This window comes from Brienomyrus brachyistius, chromosome 16 (genome assembly GCF_023856365.1).
Source record: "Brienomyrus brachyistius isolate T26 chromosome 16, BBRACH_0.4, whole genome shotgun sequence".
Taxonomy (NCBI): Eukaryota; Metazoa; Chordata; class Actinopteri; order Osteoglossiformes; family Mormyridae; genus Brienomyrus; species Brienomyrus brachyistius.
Window position 1 is genome coordinate 3200654 of NC_064548.1, and position 17334 is coordinate 3217987.

General features: G+C 46.0%; 1 protein-coding gene across 1 annotated transcript in view; it reads left to right on the plus strand.

The window, feature by feature from the left end:
- Nucleotides 1–17334, plus strand: part of lats2 (large tumor suppressor kinase 2) — a 31767-nt gene that overhangs the window by 10376 nt on the left and 4057 nt on the right. Inside the window, exons 3-7 of the mRNA XM_048978771.1 lie at nucleotides 9970–10102; nucleotides 12304–13805; nucleotides 14551–15133; nucleotides 15867–16049; nucleotides 16391–16497. Coding sequence (XP_048834728.1) covers nucleotides 9970–10102; nucleotides 12304–13805; nucleotides 14551–15133; nucleotides 15867–16049; nucleotides 16391–16497 — 2508 coding nt within the window. The remainder of the gene's footprint in view (nucleotides 1–9969; nucleotides 10103–12303; nucleotides 13806–14550; nucleotides 15134–15866; nucleotides 16050–16390; nucleotides 16498–17334) is intronic.

The following is a 17334-nucleotide window of genomic DNA, read 5'->3' on the forward strand; positions in this document are numbered from 1 at the left end:
AATTTATATTTCCATCATTACAGAACTGGATTGGACAAAAAAAAAACTATAAAATAACTCGCAAACACTTCAGTATTCAGGTTCATGCTTTGCACGTCCATGCAGCCACAAGGATACCAAATGGTCAAGTGATGCAATTTCCATCATCAGACGCTACCACGCAGTCAACCACAACCCAGAATGCATGCCTCCCGATGTTTATGTCTACATGGACCTGTGCACGTCTGTCACGCATGTGCAGCAGAGACCATGGAGGCTACTGACGGAACGTGTAATTGAGCCTTTAGGGTGCATGGCATGAATTACTCTTTCATAATGACTCTTTTTCGAAGGCAAGGTCACTTCTTTGAGGTAACCAAAGCCTTTAAGTGGTATTTATGGTGAATGGATCCCCTGGGGTTTGTCACATTGTATACAATGGCATCTGGAATTTTGCGCCACTGGACAACAGGAATGAAGACATTTATGCTTGAAGGACAATAACCATTTTAGGCAGTGATCAGAAATAGGAAATGCATGCATGTACACACACGTTTTCAGTTGTGTGGGGAGCCTGTCTGAAAACTTGTGGTGAGCACAGAGGTCAGAGAGGTGCACAACCCTGTTCACGCAGATCAACATATCATTTAAATGGTTACATTGGATCCAGTCCAATCTCATGTGGGTCAATTTCTGTGTAATAGGCTAATATCACATTAGCAACACCTTTAATATTTGGATTGGCAATATAAACCAGCCCAGGAAATTACTCATCAATAGGGCTGGGACGATTATTTGACGTAATCGACGATGTCGATTATAAAAATGCGTCGATGTGGATCTTAGATGTGACTGAGCTGAACGTGGTAAACTACATAAATGTTTTGTAACTGCAATGCACTAAGTGATAAGCTGACCATATTGTAAGGTTAAGTAGTACTTTATTCCCTCGGGAGATCGTTAAAGCTGTCCTTTTAAGAATCGCGCAATAAAACAGTCTGCTAATAACTGAACTTCACTGTCCCCCTGATGATCTCTTCGCCACTCGAGAGCTACAATATTTTATTTATTGGACATGCGGCAGGGTTTTCATTTACAATACAAAGTTATTCTGCTAATAAGCTGGCTAGTTGTTTCACTGCTGGCACCGTTAAAACTATATGAATTATAAACTGAATTCCGATACAGTTTTGTCTAATATCGCTGGTGCCAGCAGTGCTACATTATTTTGTAAGGCATGCACTGGCCAATCGTGTAGCACTATCTCATAAATATTAATGAGACTTCTCGAACCCACCCTACAAAATGGAAATTTTTAAACACGCGGAAAAAAAGGCTCGCACTCGGTCTTTCAATGTTTGAGAAAATTTCATTTATGACACCTTTTCTGCAAGTCTACTGTAGCTGACGTTAATGACGCTGTTTCAGCCGTTTTATATCGTCTGTTTACTTATTCTGTCATGTAAGAGTGAGACAAATTATCGTTTACGACTACTCTTACGCACTATTTTTATTGAAGTAAGCTTAACTATAACACTTTGCTAGTATTGGTTAAAAAAATTTCTCTAGTTATGAAATCATTAAATGTTTTAGCACATACTTCAACATTAAAGTGAAATTGGTGTACTGAAATAATTAACTATTGTGATAATTATCAACTTCAGTCTAACAGAAATCCTTTTTTTGTTAATAATGCTCTAATGTTTAAGAAATGTTTTAATAAATTGAAATGTTAATGAGAATTTCAGATTTGTGTGTGGGGGAGAGGGTGAATTGTATTAAAAGACTAACTTGAAGCCTCGTGCCCAAAGCTTACGGGATAAGCTCCGGACCCCCGCGACAATTAAAAATTAATTGTTAGATTAATCGAATAATTAAAAAAAAAACGCTAGATTAATCATTTAAAGAATAATCGTTTGGGACAGCACTAGTCATCAATATTGAATGTTTTCTGTTCTGAGCAGGAGTCCCTCTGAACATTTTTTAACCCCAGTGAGGTTTAGCAGTCTCCCCCATATAGGGTGCCCTTATAAACATCTAAGGGGGATTAAGGCAGGTGCTAATCAAAATGGATTGCTGCCATAACACACAATCAATGACACCTGGTAAAAAACTGTGACATTTCATGTAAGCAGAACTTCCCTTGCCTGCAGTCCCAGTTTCAGTTAGGTGGCTCTGTTGCTGCCACTCAGCATGGTTTATGCAGTGCATCACCATGTAGTTATCATGGAGTTCTTGAATGAATGAAGACATCAAAATAGACAAGATCTAAAATCTTGTCTGCAGCAACATTTGACAAGAGTATGACTCATTCGTCAGCACTCTAGAACCCTCTCAGTGGAAACACGAAGAATAGCAGGGCTTTTTACTTTTAATATTGTGCAGCATTTTTCAAATCCATTAGTCTGTATTTCAGAATTCTGTTGTGGGCTTGTTTACAGCCCATATGTTATTTTTCATAAGTTTATGCAGGCTGCAAGTAATGAGTACATTTTTGGCCCTTTGGCCTTGAGTTTGATACCAGCGGCACGAATGACCTAAAGCCCATGGAATTCGACCCATGCTCGATGCGGCAGTGCGATTCCCCTGTCATCAAGTTATATTATACCGCGGTAACGTCGGCCAGATGGGCCTGACAGAAATTTCAAGGCTGTCTCAGCACTCATTGGCAGCTTGGTGTCTCTTGTTCTTGTTAACATTGTGCTGTGTGTTTGGTTTGGAGAGGAGAACATGGCCTGGGGCACACTGCTGGGATCTCAATGCCGTTTTTGAGTGAGAATCAGGCAGATACACTGTTGTAGTACTCCACAGGCCTCCTGGGTGCTGAGGAGTGCTAGGGGGCAGCCGCTATGACTTTCCAACTCACAGCATGTTTTTACACTATGATGCTTGATGTTGATGGATGGATTGATAGATTAACTGAGAAGCGGAGAGCCTGATTATACTGTCTTATTGGAGCATGAACTGCATATCAAGTCAAGTAGTCAAGTCAAGTAGGTTTGTCATTTCAACCATGCGCACAGTATATAGTGAAATGAGATGACGTTCCTCCAGGACCATGGAGCAACACAGAGCAGAACAAAACAGAGCAACATCATAAGCGCAGACAGGACACAAGCATAACAGTAGAAATTGACAAGACACGACAACATACAGTGCAAATTAACAGTGGTAACAGCCTGGATACAGTATTTGAGTTACTGTATGGTAGCAGCGAGGGTTATGTGCAAAAATGCTGTGGTAGAAAAGAGTAAATAAACAATAAATAGTATATACACGTGTGTGTGTGTGGGGGGGGATTGTGTTCAGTTCCGGTTGAGGAGTCTGATGGCCTGAGGGAAGACACTCTTCCCCATTCTGGCAGTGGAGGCCCACATGCTATGGAACCTTTTGCCAGACGGGAGGAGGGAGAAGTGTGAGTGAGGGGTGTGTGGGGTCATCAACAATGCTGATAGCTTTGCGGATGCTGCGTGTGGTGTAGATGTCCGTAATAGAGGGGAGAGAGACCCCAATGATCTTCTCGGCCGTCCTCACAATCCTCTGTAGGGTCTTGCGGTCCGAGACGCTGCAATTCCCGTACCAGGCTGTGATGCAGCCACAGAGAATGCTCTCTATGGTCCCTCTATAATGCATGGTGAGGATTGGGGGTGGAAGGTGCGCTGTCCTCAGTCTCCGCAGGAAGTAGAGACGCTGCTGGGCCTTCTTGGCATTGGAGCTGGTGTTGAGGGTCCACGTTCTCCGTGATGCGGACACCAAGGAACTTGGTGCTCTGGACGATCTCCACCGAGGAGCCGCCGATGCTCAGCGGGGAGTGATCTCTCTGTTCCCTCCTGAAGTCGACAACCGCCTCCTTTGTTTTGTCCACGTTCAGGGAAAGATTGTTGGCTCTGCACAAGTCCGTCGGCCGTCGCACCTCCTCCCTGTATGCTGCCTCATCTTTCCCGCTGATCAGACCCACCACAGTTCCCACCAGCGAACTTTATTATGTGGTTTGAGCTGTGCATTGCTGCACAGTCGTGGGCCAGCAGCGTGAAAAGTAGAGGGCTAAGCACACAGCCCTGGGGAGCTCCTGTCTTCAGCATGGTGGTGCTGGAGATGTTGCTCCTGATCCTGACTGACTGAGGTCTCCCAGTCAGGAAGTCCAGGACCCAGTTACTGAGAGCCCAGCAGTCTCAGCTTCCCGATCAGATGCTGAGGAACGATAGTGTTGAATGCTGAACTGAAGTCTATGAACAGCATTCTCACATAAGTGTCATTTTTGCCAAATGGGTGAGGGCCAGGTGAAGGGTGGTGGTTGGGACGGTATGCAAACTGCAGGGGGTCCAGTGAGGGTGGCAGTAGGGACTTGATGTGCCTCATGACGAGCCTCTCGAAGCACTTCATGATGATGGGCGTGAGTGCAACGGGACGGTAGTCATTGAGGCAGGACACTGAAGACTTCTTTGGCACGGGGATGATGGTGATGGTTTTGAAGCGTGTTGGGATGACTGTGGTGCTCAGGGAGATGTTGAAGATGTTTGTGAGAACATCAGCCAGCTGTTCTGCACATCCTCTGAGCACACAACCAGGGATGTTGTCTGGTCCAGCAGCTTTCCGCAGATTGACTCTAAGCAGAGTTTTCCTCACATCAGCCACGGTCAGACAGAGCACCTGGTCGTTGGGAGGTGGGATGGACTTCCTCACTGCCATGATGTTTTGGGCTTCAAACCGTGCGTAGACGCTATTCAGCACATCTGGAAGGGAGGCCTCACCGTCACAGGCAGGTGGAGATGCCCTGTAGTTGGTGATGGCCTGGATGCCCTGCCACATGCGCCGAACATCTCCAGTGTTTTAAAGTGGCTGTGTAGTTTCTGGGCGTGGGCACGCTTCACTGCTCTAATGGCCCTGGACAGGTTGGCCCTTGCTGTTCTCAGGGCAGCCTGGTCACCTGAATTGAAGCCGGTATCACGGGTTCTCAGCAGGGTGAGCACCTCCGTAGTCATCCAGGGCTTCCGGTTGGAGCGTGTGGTGATGTTCTTGGAGACAGTGACGTCATCGATGCACTAACTGATGTAGCCAGTGACCGAGGTCGTGTACTCCTCCAAGTTGGTAGAGTCACCGGAGGTTGCAGCCTCCCTGAACATGTCCCAGTCAGTGTGCTCAAAACAGATGGCTCCTAGGGGCCAGCTCTTTGCTTTTGGACGGGTTTGGCACGTCTGACAAGCAGTCTGTAGGCTGGGATGAGCATGATTGACACGTGATCAGAGAATCCGAGGTGGGGGCGGGGCTCAGCGCGGAACGCGCCAGGGATGTTTGTATAGACACAGTCCAGCGTGTTGGCCCCCCTCGTCGGAAAGTCCACATGCTGGTAGAATTTGGGGAAAACTGTCTTGAGATTTGCATGATCAAAGCAAATGTGAGACCATTTGATTGCGTGTTTTACCAACACCTTATTGTGGACGAGACATTGTAATGGGAATGACAGTGGATTTTATTCATGGTTTTCAGTTTCATAATCTGACGATGGCATCTCACCTGAAAGTGAAACTGGTGAATGAAAGGACATCTGATGAGGTTTATAATGCCTGTGTTTATATGAGAGAGAGACTGTTGGTAAAAACATTATGGGTGATATGAAAGGCCACAATTTAAGCTATTCTCTCCCGGTACACAGTAAAATAACACCACTGAAATTATAATTAGTTATGTTGAATTAATGCAAATATTTCAGAATAAATCTTAATATGATTATTATTAATGTTACATGCAGTCAATTATGTTTGTTGGTGGTCAGTTTTTAGCGTGGCCTTGCTCTGTGTGTTTGTAGTCAGTTTTTAGCGTGGCCTAGCTATGAGTGATTGTGGTCAGTTTTTAGCGTGGCCTTGCTATGAGTGTTTGTGGTCAGTTTTTAGCGTGGCCTTGCTATGAGTGTTCGTGGTCAGTTTTTAGCGTGGTCTTGCTCTGTGTGTTTGTGGTCAGTTTTTAGCGTGGTCTTGCTCCGTGTGTTTGTGGCCAATTTTTAGCGTGGCCTTCCTCGGTGTGTTTGTGGTCAGTTTTTAGCGTGGTTTTGCTCCGTGTGTTTGTGGTCAGTTTTTAGCGTGGCCTTCCTCGGTGTGTTTGTGGTCAGTTTTTAGCGTGGTTTTGCTCCGTGTGTTTGTGGTCAGTTTTTAGCGTGGCCTAGCTATGAGTGATTGTGGTCATTTTTTAGCGTGGCCTTGCTATGTGTGTTTGTGGTCAGTTTTTAGCGTGGCCTAGCTATGAGTGATTGTGGTCAGTTTTTAGCGTGGCCTAGCTATGAGTGATTGTGGTCAGTTTTTAGCGTGGCCTTGCTATGTGTGTTTGTGGTCAGTTTTTAGCGTGGCCTTGCTCTGTGTGTTTGTGGTCAGTTTTTAGCGTGGCCTAGCTATGAGTGATTGTGGTCAGTTTTTAGCATGGCCTTGCTATGTGTGTTTGTGGTCAGTTTTTAACGTGGCCTTGCTATGTGTGTTTGTGGTCAGTTTTTAGCGTGGCCTTGCTATGAGTGTTTGTGGTCAGTTTTTAGCGTGGCCTTCCTCGGTGTGTTTGTGGTCAGTTTTTAGCGTGGTCTTGCTCCGTGTGTTTGTGGTCAGTTTTTAGCGTGGCCTAGCTATGAGTGATTGTAGTCAGTTTTTAGCGTGGCCTTGCTATGTGTGTTTGTGGTCAGTTTTTAGCATGGCCTTGCTATGAGTGTTTGTGGTCAGTTTTTAGCATGGCCTTGCTCCGTGTGTTTGTGGTCAGTTTTTAGCGTGGTCTTGCTCCGTGTGTTTCTGGCAAATTTTTAGCGTGGCCTTCCTCGGTGTGTTTGTGGTCAGTTTTTAGCGTGGTTTTGCTCCGTGTGTTTGTTGTCAGTTTTTAGCATGGTCTTGCTCCGTGTGTTTGTGGTCAGTTTTTAGCGTGGTCTTGCTCCATGTGTTTGTGGCCAATTTTTAGCGTGGCCTTCCTCTGTGTGTTTGTGGTCAGTTTTTAGCGTGGCTTTGCTCTTTGTGTTTGTGGTCAGTTTTTAACGTGGCCTTGCTCTGTGTGTTTGTGGTCAATTTTTAGCATGGCCTCGCTTTTTGTGATTGGTCAGTTTTTAGCGTGGCCTTCCTTTTTGTGATTGGTCAGTTTTTAGCATGGCCTTGCTCTGTGTGTTTGTGATCAGTTTTTATCGTGGCCTCGCTTTTTGTGATTGGTCAGGTTTTAGCATGGCCTCGCTTTTTGTGATTGGTCAGTTTTTAACGTGGCCTTCCTTTTTGTGATTGGTCAGTTTTTAGCGAGGCCTTGCTTTTTGTGATTGGTCAGTTTTTAGCGAGGCCTTCTTTTTTGTGTTTGCGGTCAGTTTGTAGTGTGTTTGTTTGACTTGGCCATTCTGTTTTTAATGTGTCTTTGCAGTTGGTGTTTGTGGTTTGGGCTAGGTAACAGCAACGTGTTTGCTACTTTACTGTCAGATACTCCTGCAGACTCTCCCCCCTGTTTCCTATTTTAAGACCTGAATGGGTCACTGAAGTCTGGGGCCGGGGAGGCTTGTGTGATTATGCAGTGTCAGAAAGGCTTGTATGTCCAAGGGGCTCCTTCCTGCTAGAAGCAGACGGCACAATGAAGGCCTTGTATGACAGTGCAGGGCATCACTCAGATGCCAGGTCCAGTACCTCACAGGAGGCACAACAGGCGGGGCTAGGCCATGGGGGTGGAGCCAGGGCAGGCGACATATGCTGTGGAGTGAACTATAGAGATGTACTGTGGTCTGGGTGGAAGGAAGAGCTTGAATGGAACACCTTCTTGCAGAGTTCTTCAGGGTAGAAATGAACATGCTGCAAGTGAGGAATTCTGGGACTCTTAGGGAAGAGAAAGAATCTGGGACGGAATGTGCTGTATGTGAGGAGGAGTCAATGCATGGTGTTTTGTGTGAGGAGGTGTCAGGGTGGAATGTTTTAGCATAAGTAGGAGTCAGAGTGGAATGTTTTGTGTGAGAAAGAGTCAAGGCAAAAATTTTATATGTGTTCAGAATGGAATGTTCCAGAGGGGGGGGAGTGATTTATCATGGGGAGGAGTGACTAAGGTGAAACCAAACGTGGCTCACTTCCTTGCCAGAAGTCTTTCAGATGACCACAGCACAATAAAGAAACAAGAAATTCAAGAGAAGCCATGTTTCTGATGGTCAACCTTCAGTTGCTAGAGCAGGGGCTGTCAGCACACTGTTTTTTATTAGTTACCATTATTATGTGAACTTTAAGTGAGTTTGAAAAATATGGCTCCACAGATCTTACATCATATTGTAAATTGTGAGGAATATAATCAAACATTTTGGCCTCAGTCAGCCAAGAGGGCATCTAAGTGACCCTTCCAGACCATTGGTGTATTGGTGGAATCCTTGTAACAAGGCCAACTAGTATCAATCACCCTGGAGCTTTATAAATTTCCTGCTGTATCAAAGACCTGGAATCCATCGAGCTAATGGTAAAACAATAAATGAAAAAATGAAGAGGGGACACCTAGATGTGGCTGTGCTCCTGGTCAGAAGATAAAGAAGTCTGAGAGTAGCTCCTTGGGAGTGAGGGATTCTTCGAATCACTACCCCTCTTTTGGAGACTGAACCAATATTTTTCTCCCCCTGTTGGCAGAAAGCAGAAGCATAAATGTAGAGAGGATGTGAAAAGGTTGGTTGTTGCTACGGAGATATACAGCCAGGCAACCAACTGGCCTTCTACAACCGGTGACCATAAATAGACATGGAGTGTTGGTTTGCTACACGTGTATGTGTGTATGTCTATGTTTTCTTTGGTGGGGTTGTGGTTCTTAAAATACACCCCCCTGCTCCCTTCTTTGCGTTCTGTCCAGTTGTCCTGTGAATTCCAGGCTGCGTTCTTACTGGTCACATGACAGTGTCTTTGCTGATGGCAGTAGTGCCGAAGAGAGCAGTCTAAGCGTGTCAGGTGCAGTTAGTGTTCGGGGGACGTCTTGGGGAACCCAGAAGAGTTGTGTTTGACTGCACTGCAGGTTAGCCTGAGGTCTGAGTAACTGGCTTGGTGGTTAAAAACATAGACTGTAACCTGACAGCTGTTAGCTGAACTCCTGTAAAGGGTTTTGCTGTTGCAACCTTGAGAACCTCATACTGCTTTCAAACATCCAGCTTGAAAAATGTTTTCTCAGTTTTAGCTAAGCAGCACATTAAAAATAACAGGATTGTGATCTTGTTCTTCTTTCTGATTTTAAGTTAGACTCCCTGTCGCTATAGCCTGTAAAAGCTCAAGCAGTGCTATGCTGTCCATCCACATGGCTTTACTTTTGTATTTTGCTTGCAGTTCTCTTGTTGAACCATTAAATGCAGTATATCAGAATAGTTGTGTTATATGTAAAACTACGGCTTTGCCAAATGTCTCTGTAGTGAAGTCATGTGCTGTACAGGATGAGCTCCCCAATAACGCGTGTGATTGCTCGATCTCAAGTATCTGGGGAAGAGACCTCTGCATTTCAAGTCATTTTTTACAGCTAGCGATTTATAATTGCTTTCTTTTTATACTAAACCTCTCTGAACAGAGAGGGAAGCCAATCAATAATACACTCTGTGAGGACCTCAGATTACAGCTGAATCAAGCACCTCTCACTTGAATGAAACCTCTGAAAGGCAGAGCGACGGCATAAAGATTAGAATGTGAGGTGTTGAGGGCTGAAGAAAATGCAGTTATGAAAAGTACTTTGTCAGAGTTTTCATGAATTGCCTCGCATCAGTGTGAATCAATTTTACACACATCACGATTTTTTTCTTGGTATAATTTCAGCAAATGATTATTCATAAAATTTATTAATATAGGTGTTTAAAAGTTATTCCTATGGTAGATTAGTAGTTTCCTTGTTTTGGCACTCTAACATTCCTCACATGTTCCTCACTTTTCCGGTGTCAGATTTCCGGAAGTAGGAACACCAAGGCATTATGACATGCCGCATTGTTTAGCTCACTGTTTCTGTTTTCCCCTGCATTTTCCCACTGGCTTTATGCATCCCTGTGGTGCACAGGAAATGGCAGTGCGTGCCCTGAAGCAGACAGGAAGCAGGAATATCGAAGCAGCACTGGAGTTCATCAGCAAGATGGGCTACTTGGACCCCAGGAACGAGCAGATCGTGCGCGTCATCAGGCAAACCTCACCGGGTGAGTTCCATATATGCACAGTAACAGACTGTAAACTGTAAAAAAACAAACACACACAAATTGGGGGCATGATGGTCAAGTGTGGAGTGGGTTTCCTCCAGGTCCTCCAATTGCCTCCAACTGGCTATTTAGTGTTTCTGAAAACCTACAGAGAATGATTGCATGTACTCTGCTATGAAGTCAAGTCAAGTCAAGCCAAGTAGGTTTTCTTGTCATTTCAACCATACACACAGTATATAGAGAAATGAGATAACGTTCCTCCAGGACCATGGTGCAACACAGAGCTGGACAAAGACAGAGCAACATCATAAGTGCAGACAGGACAGCATAGCAGTACAGATTGACAAGACAGGCAAGACAACATACAGTGCCAATTAACAGTGGTAACATTCTGGATACAGTATTTGTTACTGTATGGTAGCAGCGAAGGTTGTTTGTGCAAAAATGCTGTACAAAAATGCCGTGGTATAATAAATAACAATAAATATTATATACAGATGTGTATGTGTGTGGGGGGGGATTGTGTTCAGTTCTGGTTGAGGAGTCTAATAGCCTGAGGGAAGAAGCTGTTCCCTATTCTGGCAGTGGAGGCCCGTATGCTACGGAACCTTTTGCCAGACGGGAGGAGGGAGAAGAGTGTGTGTGAGGGGTGTGTGGGGTCATCCACAATGCTGGTGGCTTTGCGGTTGCTGCGTGTGGTGTAGATGTCCGTAATAGAGGGGAGAGAGACCCCAATGATCTTCTCGGCCGTCCTCACAATCCTCTGTAGGGTCTTGCGGTGCGAGACGCTGCAATTCCCGTACCAGGCTGTGATGCAGCCACAGAGAATGCTCTCTATGGTCCCTCTATAAAACATGGTGAGGATTGGGGGTGGAAGGTGCGCTGTCCTCAGTCTCCGCAGGAAGTAGAGACGCTGCTGGGCCTTCTGGGAACTGGCATCCCGTCCAGGGTGAACCCCAGCCTTGTGCTTGGGGTCGTAGTGAGGGGTTGTTGACTTGTCTTAATATAATCAGGTTCACCAGATCTGCACCTGTTCTTTCATCTTGACCACTGACTATGTGCACTAGGGCTATGTGACACAATTAATTTCCCCCATGGTAAATTTCACTGACTGCCCACCGGACTGCTACTGATAAAATTTACAGAGCATGGGTGCTGGTGATGGAAAAAAATCGAAAATTTATTTTAGAACATTCAGAAAATCATCTTGCTCCCCACAACATGACAATCACTAACCTGTGTTCCTAAAGTGTTCCTGGAAAGTTTGCAAAAAGTTTCATGGAATTCATTTAGATGGCAGTGGCTGTGTTCACTAGATGGTGTCTCCAAGCCTCTATTTTCACCCTTGGCTGCAATCTCATTTTTGGGGCTCAGGTCTTAGGTCTATCAGGTGTAGATTTTCAAGTGTAGGATTTCATCCATATAATGTTTTTGTGAAGCAGTAATAACATCAATTAAAGATTTAATAGTGTAATAATATCAAATAGAGTTATCCTACTCACAAGGTTAAGCATATTATCTTATATAACTCATCTTTTACTTCACTGTCACTAAGCTATGTTGCTTCAATTTTAGTATAATTTGTCTCACAATTTGACCAGGTCCAGATCTTCATCCTTTCAACATTTTGGCAAATGGTGAAAATGATTTTCGTTGTTCCCTTGACTTTTTGAGTTATTGCACTAACAGGACTAAATGTCTGAAACTGCCCTTTTTTGGTATCAGTATGTGGCACTGCTACAAAAATTGTCTCAAAATCCAATCTGTCACAGAATTAAACCACTTCCAGTTTATCACCCAGACAATATGCCTGCAAAGTTTGAAAAAGTTCCGCAAATCAGTTTTTGAGTTATAGTCTTGCATACCAAAGCGTTTACAGTAACAATGATCTGCCCTGGCTTGGGAACACAATAATTGTTCATGTTTACATGTTAAAGTCTACATTTAGGGTCTGTACCAATACAAATTCTGTTTGATGGCTAAGAATGCAGAAACTGTAATATGTACCGTAAGAAAGATTTTGCATGCTGTCGTGTAAAATGGTTATGTTATGGTGAAGGAGCTTGACCGTATGAGTAACTGATTTTGCGGCATTCTGTGCCTGTTTCTGTGAATTTATCACTACATACTTTAGTGTAGATGCAAGTGGTCATGACAGTGTACATACTTCACTAACCGGCATACTCATTTTCTTATCATAGGCCAAGGGAGTGTGCCAAACTCCATGGATCACCGGCCAGCACTGGATGGGGGGGCAGATAGCGCCATGCCCCCATATCACCAGATGGGTCCAATCATGTATGATGGGCCTGGGTATGGAGCAGAGAGTGCCCCTGGCTTGGGGGATATGCCCAGACCCTATATTGGTGGCCCAGTTGTGACCTACATGATCCCACCACCCTCTAACCAAGGCCCGCCCATGAGCAACCCCTTGGGCCGCCCTCCCAGCATGGGGCCATACCCACCTTCAATGGCTGCCCAGAACCCAACTGGGGCTCCTATGTTCCCTTCCAGTGCCCAGCAGAAGGCCTATCCACCGAATGAGGCTCTAATGGGTTATACCGTTTCTGGGCAGCCCCTGCAGCTCCAGACTTCGCCACCAGGGGGTCCTAGCGGACCACACTATGGACCCAGCCGGCCACATGTAATGGAGTCATCAGGCTATCCTGTCCAGAGGAGCTCCTCCTTTCAGAACAAGATGCCAGTGACATCATCACCTTCAGATGGGTACGGGGGTCTGCAGAGCAAAGGGGCATTGGGGCAAAGCAGTGGGGGGGCAGCTGGGTACTCTCCTGGTTTGTACCTCCCACCACATGGCCATCCACATCCACACCAGGTCCACATGATCCCCCACCGGCAGGCCACTGCAGCAGTGGGCCCCGACTACTCTGATGTCACCCAGGCCCTTCTGACACCCTCCAGGGCCAGTGTCAACCTGGACCTGTTTGAGCACCACTGGGCCCAGTCTGGCCCCTCAGAGGGAGCTTCTGCTCGACCTCCCCAGGGACCACAGGGGCCCTTTAGGGGGGAGGTCCGTATCCCCAGTAGGACCAACTCCTTCAACAATCCACAAAAGGTTGGTGGCACCGGGACAGGAGGCACTGGAATGGCAGTTAGGCCTTCCACCGTCAAGCAGGACACCACCCTGGGGCCACCTCACACCATCACAGCTGTGACCTCACCACCTATACAGCAGCCTGTCAAGAGCATCCGGGTTCTGAGACCAGAGCCCAAGACTGCTGTGGGACCTTGCCACCCAGGCTGGCTAGCGGCTCAGACCCAGGACACACCTGAACCACACTCATATCCCCTAGAACCTACCCCAGAGCCTCGCTGCCCACCTCCACCCTACCCCAAAAATCTCATGATGCCTGGGATGGGCCCTGAGTCAGCACCTTTGGACGGTGCCCCTGGGAACTCCACTGTGGAGCCCAGTAGCAGTGCAAAGGCTGGAGAGGCCCTCACCAAGGACAAAGCCAAGGGCAGCAAGGCTGAGAAGGCAGCCAAAGACAAGAAGCAGATCCAGACGTCACCGGTGCCTGTGCGGAAGAATGCCCGTGACACAGAGAAGCGGGAATCCCGCATCAAGAGTTACTCGCCCTTTGCCTTCAAATTCTACATGGAGCAGCACGTGGAGAATGTCATGAAGACTTACCAGCAGAAGCTAAACAGGAGAATGCAGTTGGAGCAAGAGATGTCCAAGGTGAGAGCCTGAAGCTGCGTGTGTCCGTGCACATGTGTATCTCTGCCTGATTTTGTATGTACTTAACAAAATGCCTATTGTAGGCAAATGAATTGCGGATGATAAAAATTACGATAAATGACCTGACTCGGGGTAGCATGGTGGAACAGTAGTTAGCACTGTTGTCTTCTACTGCTGGGACCAGGGTTTGAGTCTCCATCATGGCTCCATGTGTGTGGAGCTTGTAGGTTCTCCCTGTGATATTTTCTCCAGGTACTCTGGTTCCCCCCCCCCTCCCATAGTCCAAAAACATGCTGAGGTTAAATTGGAGTTACCAAATTTCCCATAGGTGTGCATGTGTGAGTGAAAGGTGTGTGTGTACTCTGATGGGTTGGTGTCCTGTCGTGGGTTGTTCCGTGCCTTGTGCCTGTAGCCTTCAAGAGTTCCGGAACTCCCATGATCCTGAATAGGATAAGCAGTTGGCGATAATGAATGGATGGATGGATCTGACTCCTTTTGAACGACTATTTCACAGATGTTAAGCAATGACTTCATTTCTACCTCATTAATTGATAGGTTCTTCACATTGACCCAGACAAGCTTCTTTTTGCATCTTTGGGTTATGGTTACGTTTATCATAGATTATTATCAGTCAGTGCAACTTAATATCGTCTTCCTGGGATTCCTTGGTTAGAAGTTCATGTCATGTCCTTAACTGCTATATCACATGTTCCTCACCTCTACCCTCACCCCCCCACCCCCCCAGGCTGGCCTCTCTGAAGCTGAGCAAGAACAAATGAGAAAGATGCTCTATCAGAAGGAATCGAATTACAACCGACTGAAGCGTGCCAAGATGGACAAATCCATGTTCGTGAAGATCAAGACTCTCGGCATCGGTGCCTTTGGTGAAGTGTGTCTGACACGCAAGGTGGATACAAACGCCCTGTATGCCATGAAGACACTGCGCAAGAAGGATGTTCTGCTGCGGAATCAGGTGGCTCACGTCAAAGCCGAGCGCGACATTCTGGCAGAAGCTGACAATGAGTGGGTGGTACGCCTCTACTACTCCTTCCAGGATCGCGACAGCCTGTACTTCGTCATGGACTACATCCCCGGTGGGGACATGATGAACCTGCTGATCCGCATGGGAGTCTTCCCTGAGAACCTGGCCCGCTTCTATGTGGCTGAGCTGACGCTGGCCATTGAAAGTGTGCACCGGATGGGATTCATCCACCGCGACATCAAACCCGATAACATCCTCATTGACCTGGACGGCCACATCAAGCTTACCGACTTTGGTTTGTGCACTGGCTTCCGCTGGACGCATAACTCCAAATACTATCAGAAAGGTAAGGGGAGGCTGATGTTTGCATTGCAGAAACTTTGTGGTAAGGTTATACGTTGGCTCTCCACTTCAGTTGCATGCATTGTCAATACGCAGCCTGAAGTGCAATGCCCATACCTGAAGTGCAGCGCCCATATTTATGGTAACCAGTGCCAGTAAACCCATTCAGCAACATAGGTGGGCGTCTAGGGTGCCATCTGCTGATGGGGTGCCAACTTAGCAACTGGCAATGCCACTGTCCAAGATAGTTTGGGTAGTGAAGGTTCCCTGAAGCACCATGTGGACTTCGGACACCTTTGATAGTAATGTGTGATCTCATGTGACCAGTGTGTCATATTGTTTTGTTGTGAGTTAAACTGGCCCCTGGCAAGTTTCTAAAAGTTGAGGAGAAACTACCAAACTTAGTTGTCTTTATATAATTTATAATCCCTTATGGAAATTCATGCAGCCCCCGCCCTCAAACTGGTAAAAGTGTGTAAAAGTTAGTCCCCTTAGCAAACGAAGCGTGCACCTTGAACTGGGCGGTTGGGGGGAGATCACTAGAAGATATCACGCCATACGCTGCCGTAAACTTGTTTGGTGTCCTCCAAACCAGCACTGTTCATAGATGAATGTATTTATGAGTTTTTGTCTATTGTGTGTTGGCCTTCACCTGTTGTCTGCAACTTTCACAAAAGTCCCAGAAACTACCAATAAACTTCTATATTCAAACGCATCAAACCATGTCTTTGCTTCAGGAAGCCACACCCGTCAGGACAGCATGGAGCCGAGCGACCTGTGGGATGACATGTCCAACTGCCGCTGCGGTGATCGGCTGGCCAGCCTGGAGCAGAGGGCTATGAGGCAGCACCAGCGCTGCCTGGCCCACTCGTTGGTGGGCACGCCCAACTACATTGCCCCCGAGGTGCTGTTACGCAAAGGTGGGTCAAACGCGGTGGAGTTTGAGCCAGAAGGTGGAGCCGAAGATGGGCAACAAAGGAGATCTGCATCTATGACTTCCCTGACGCAGAATTTAACAGTTAACTGTTTCACATCAAGGTGTAGAAAGCAAAATATATGATGCACCTTCAATTATATATTAAATAAAATTAAATAAAAAGATGTATCATTGTGAAAAAAAGCAGCTGTTAGTCAAAGGATCATTTGTTATGACATCTTGAAAGAAATAACTTTTGATTAATTAGAATAAAGTTGAAGACGTGCCGGTATCAGCGTCAAATCAAGCCTCACCCCAGAAGATGAATGCCTCTGTTCTCTGCAGGTTACACCCAACTGTGTGACTGGTGGAGTGTGGGTGTGATCCTCTTTGAGATGCTGGTGGGACAACCCCCATTCCTGGCCCCCACCCCCACAGAGACCCAGATCAAGGTTGGCTGAAAGCGTCTGCTCTACAATGGGGGCTGGGTGGGGCAGCTGGCTTTTACCCAGAATGTTACAGGTTTGAGTGTCAGGAGACAGACTGCTGTCAGGCTTCTACTAAAACTATACCCGGATCAATAGCATTAATTAGTTGTAATAATTGCCTTTGATAAACACAACTTGCAGCTGAATATTTGACTGAAGTCACTTTTACTGAAGTTCAAACCATAGGAGGGAACAAGCAGTCCAACCTTCCAGTCTGAAGCAGTTTGCCATTTAGTTTCCTAGTACAGGGTTCCACAGGTGCTCAGTTTAAAAAAACAGCAATATCAACTTGTAAAGGAAGATGGCAAATGTTTTATGATGATGTGATGGAGACTCTGTGATGCTCAGTGTGATTTATACTGAGGGTGTACTCACACTTGGCCCAGTTGCCTCATACTGTGCCCACTCCCTACTCCCCTGCTGATCTGTGCTCACATTACGCTTAACGATCTGGGTCTGAGCACCTTTCATCATCGCCATGCAAATTTTTGCATCAAAAAAACATGAAGAAAAGCGCTGTCACACAGCAGAACGGGGTCATTTTTGATGCAATGACACATGGCTCTTTTATAGATTTTTCTAGTATGCAATGCAGCAATTTTTATTTATTTGTACTGCACATACAAAATCTGATGTTTTACCAAACAGCTCTGAGTTTTTGTATTGTTTAAATGTGATGAAGATTCTATGATGATGATCACTGAGATGGAAAGTCTGTGATGATGATCGGTGTGATGGAGTCTGACTGTTATGATGATCGATGTGATGGAGTCTCTGTGATGACGATCAGCTTGAGTGAGT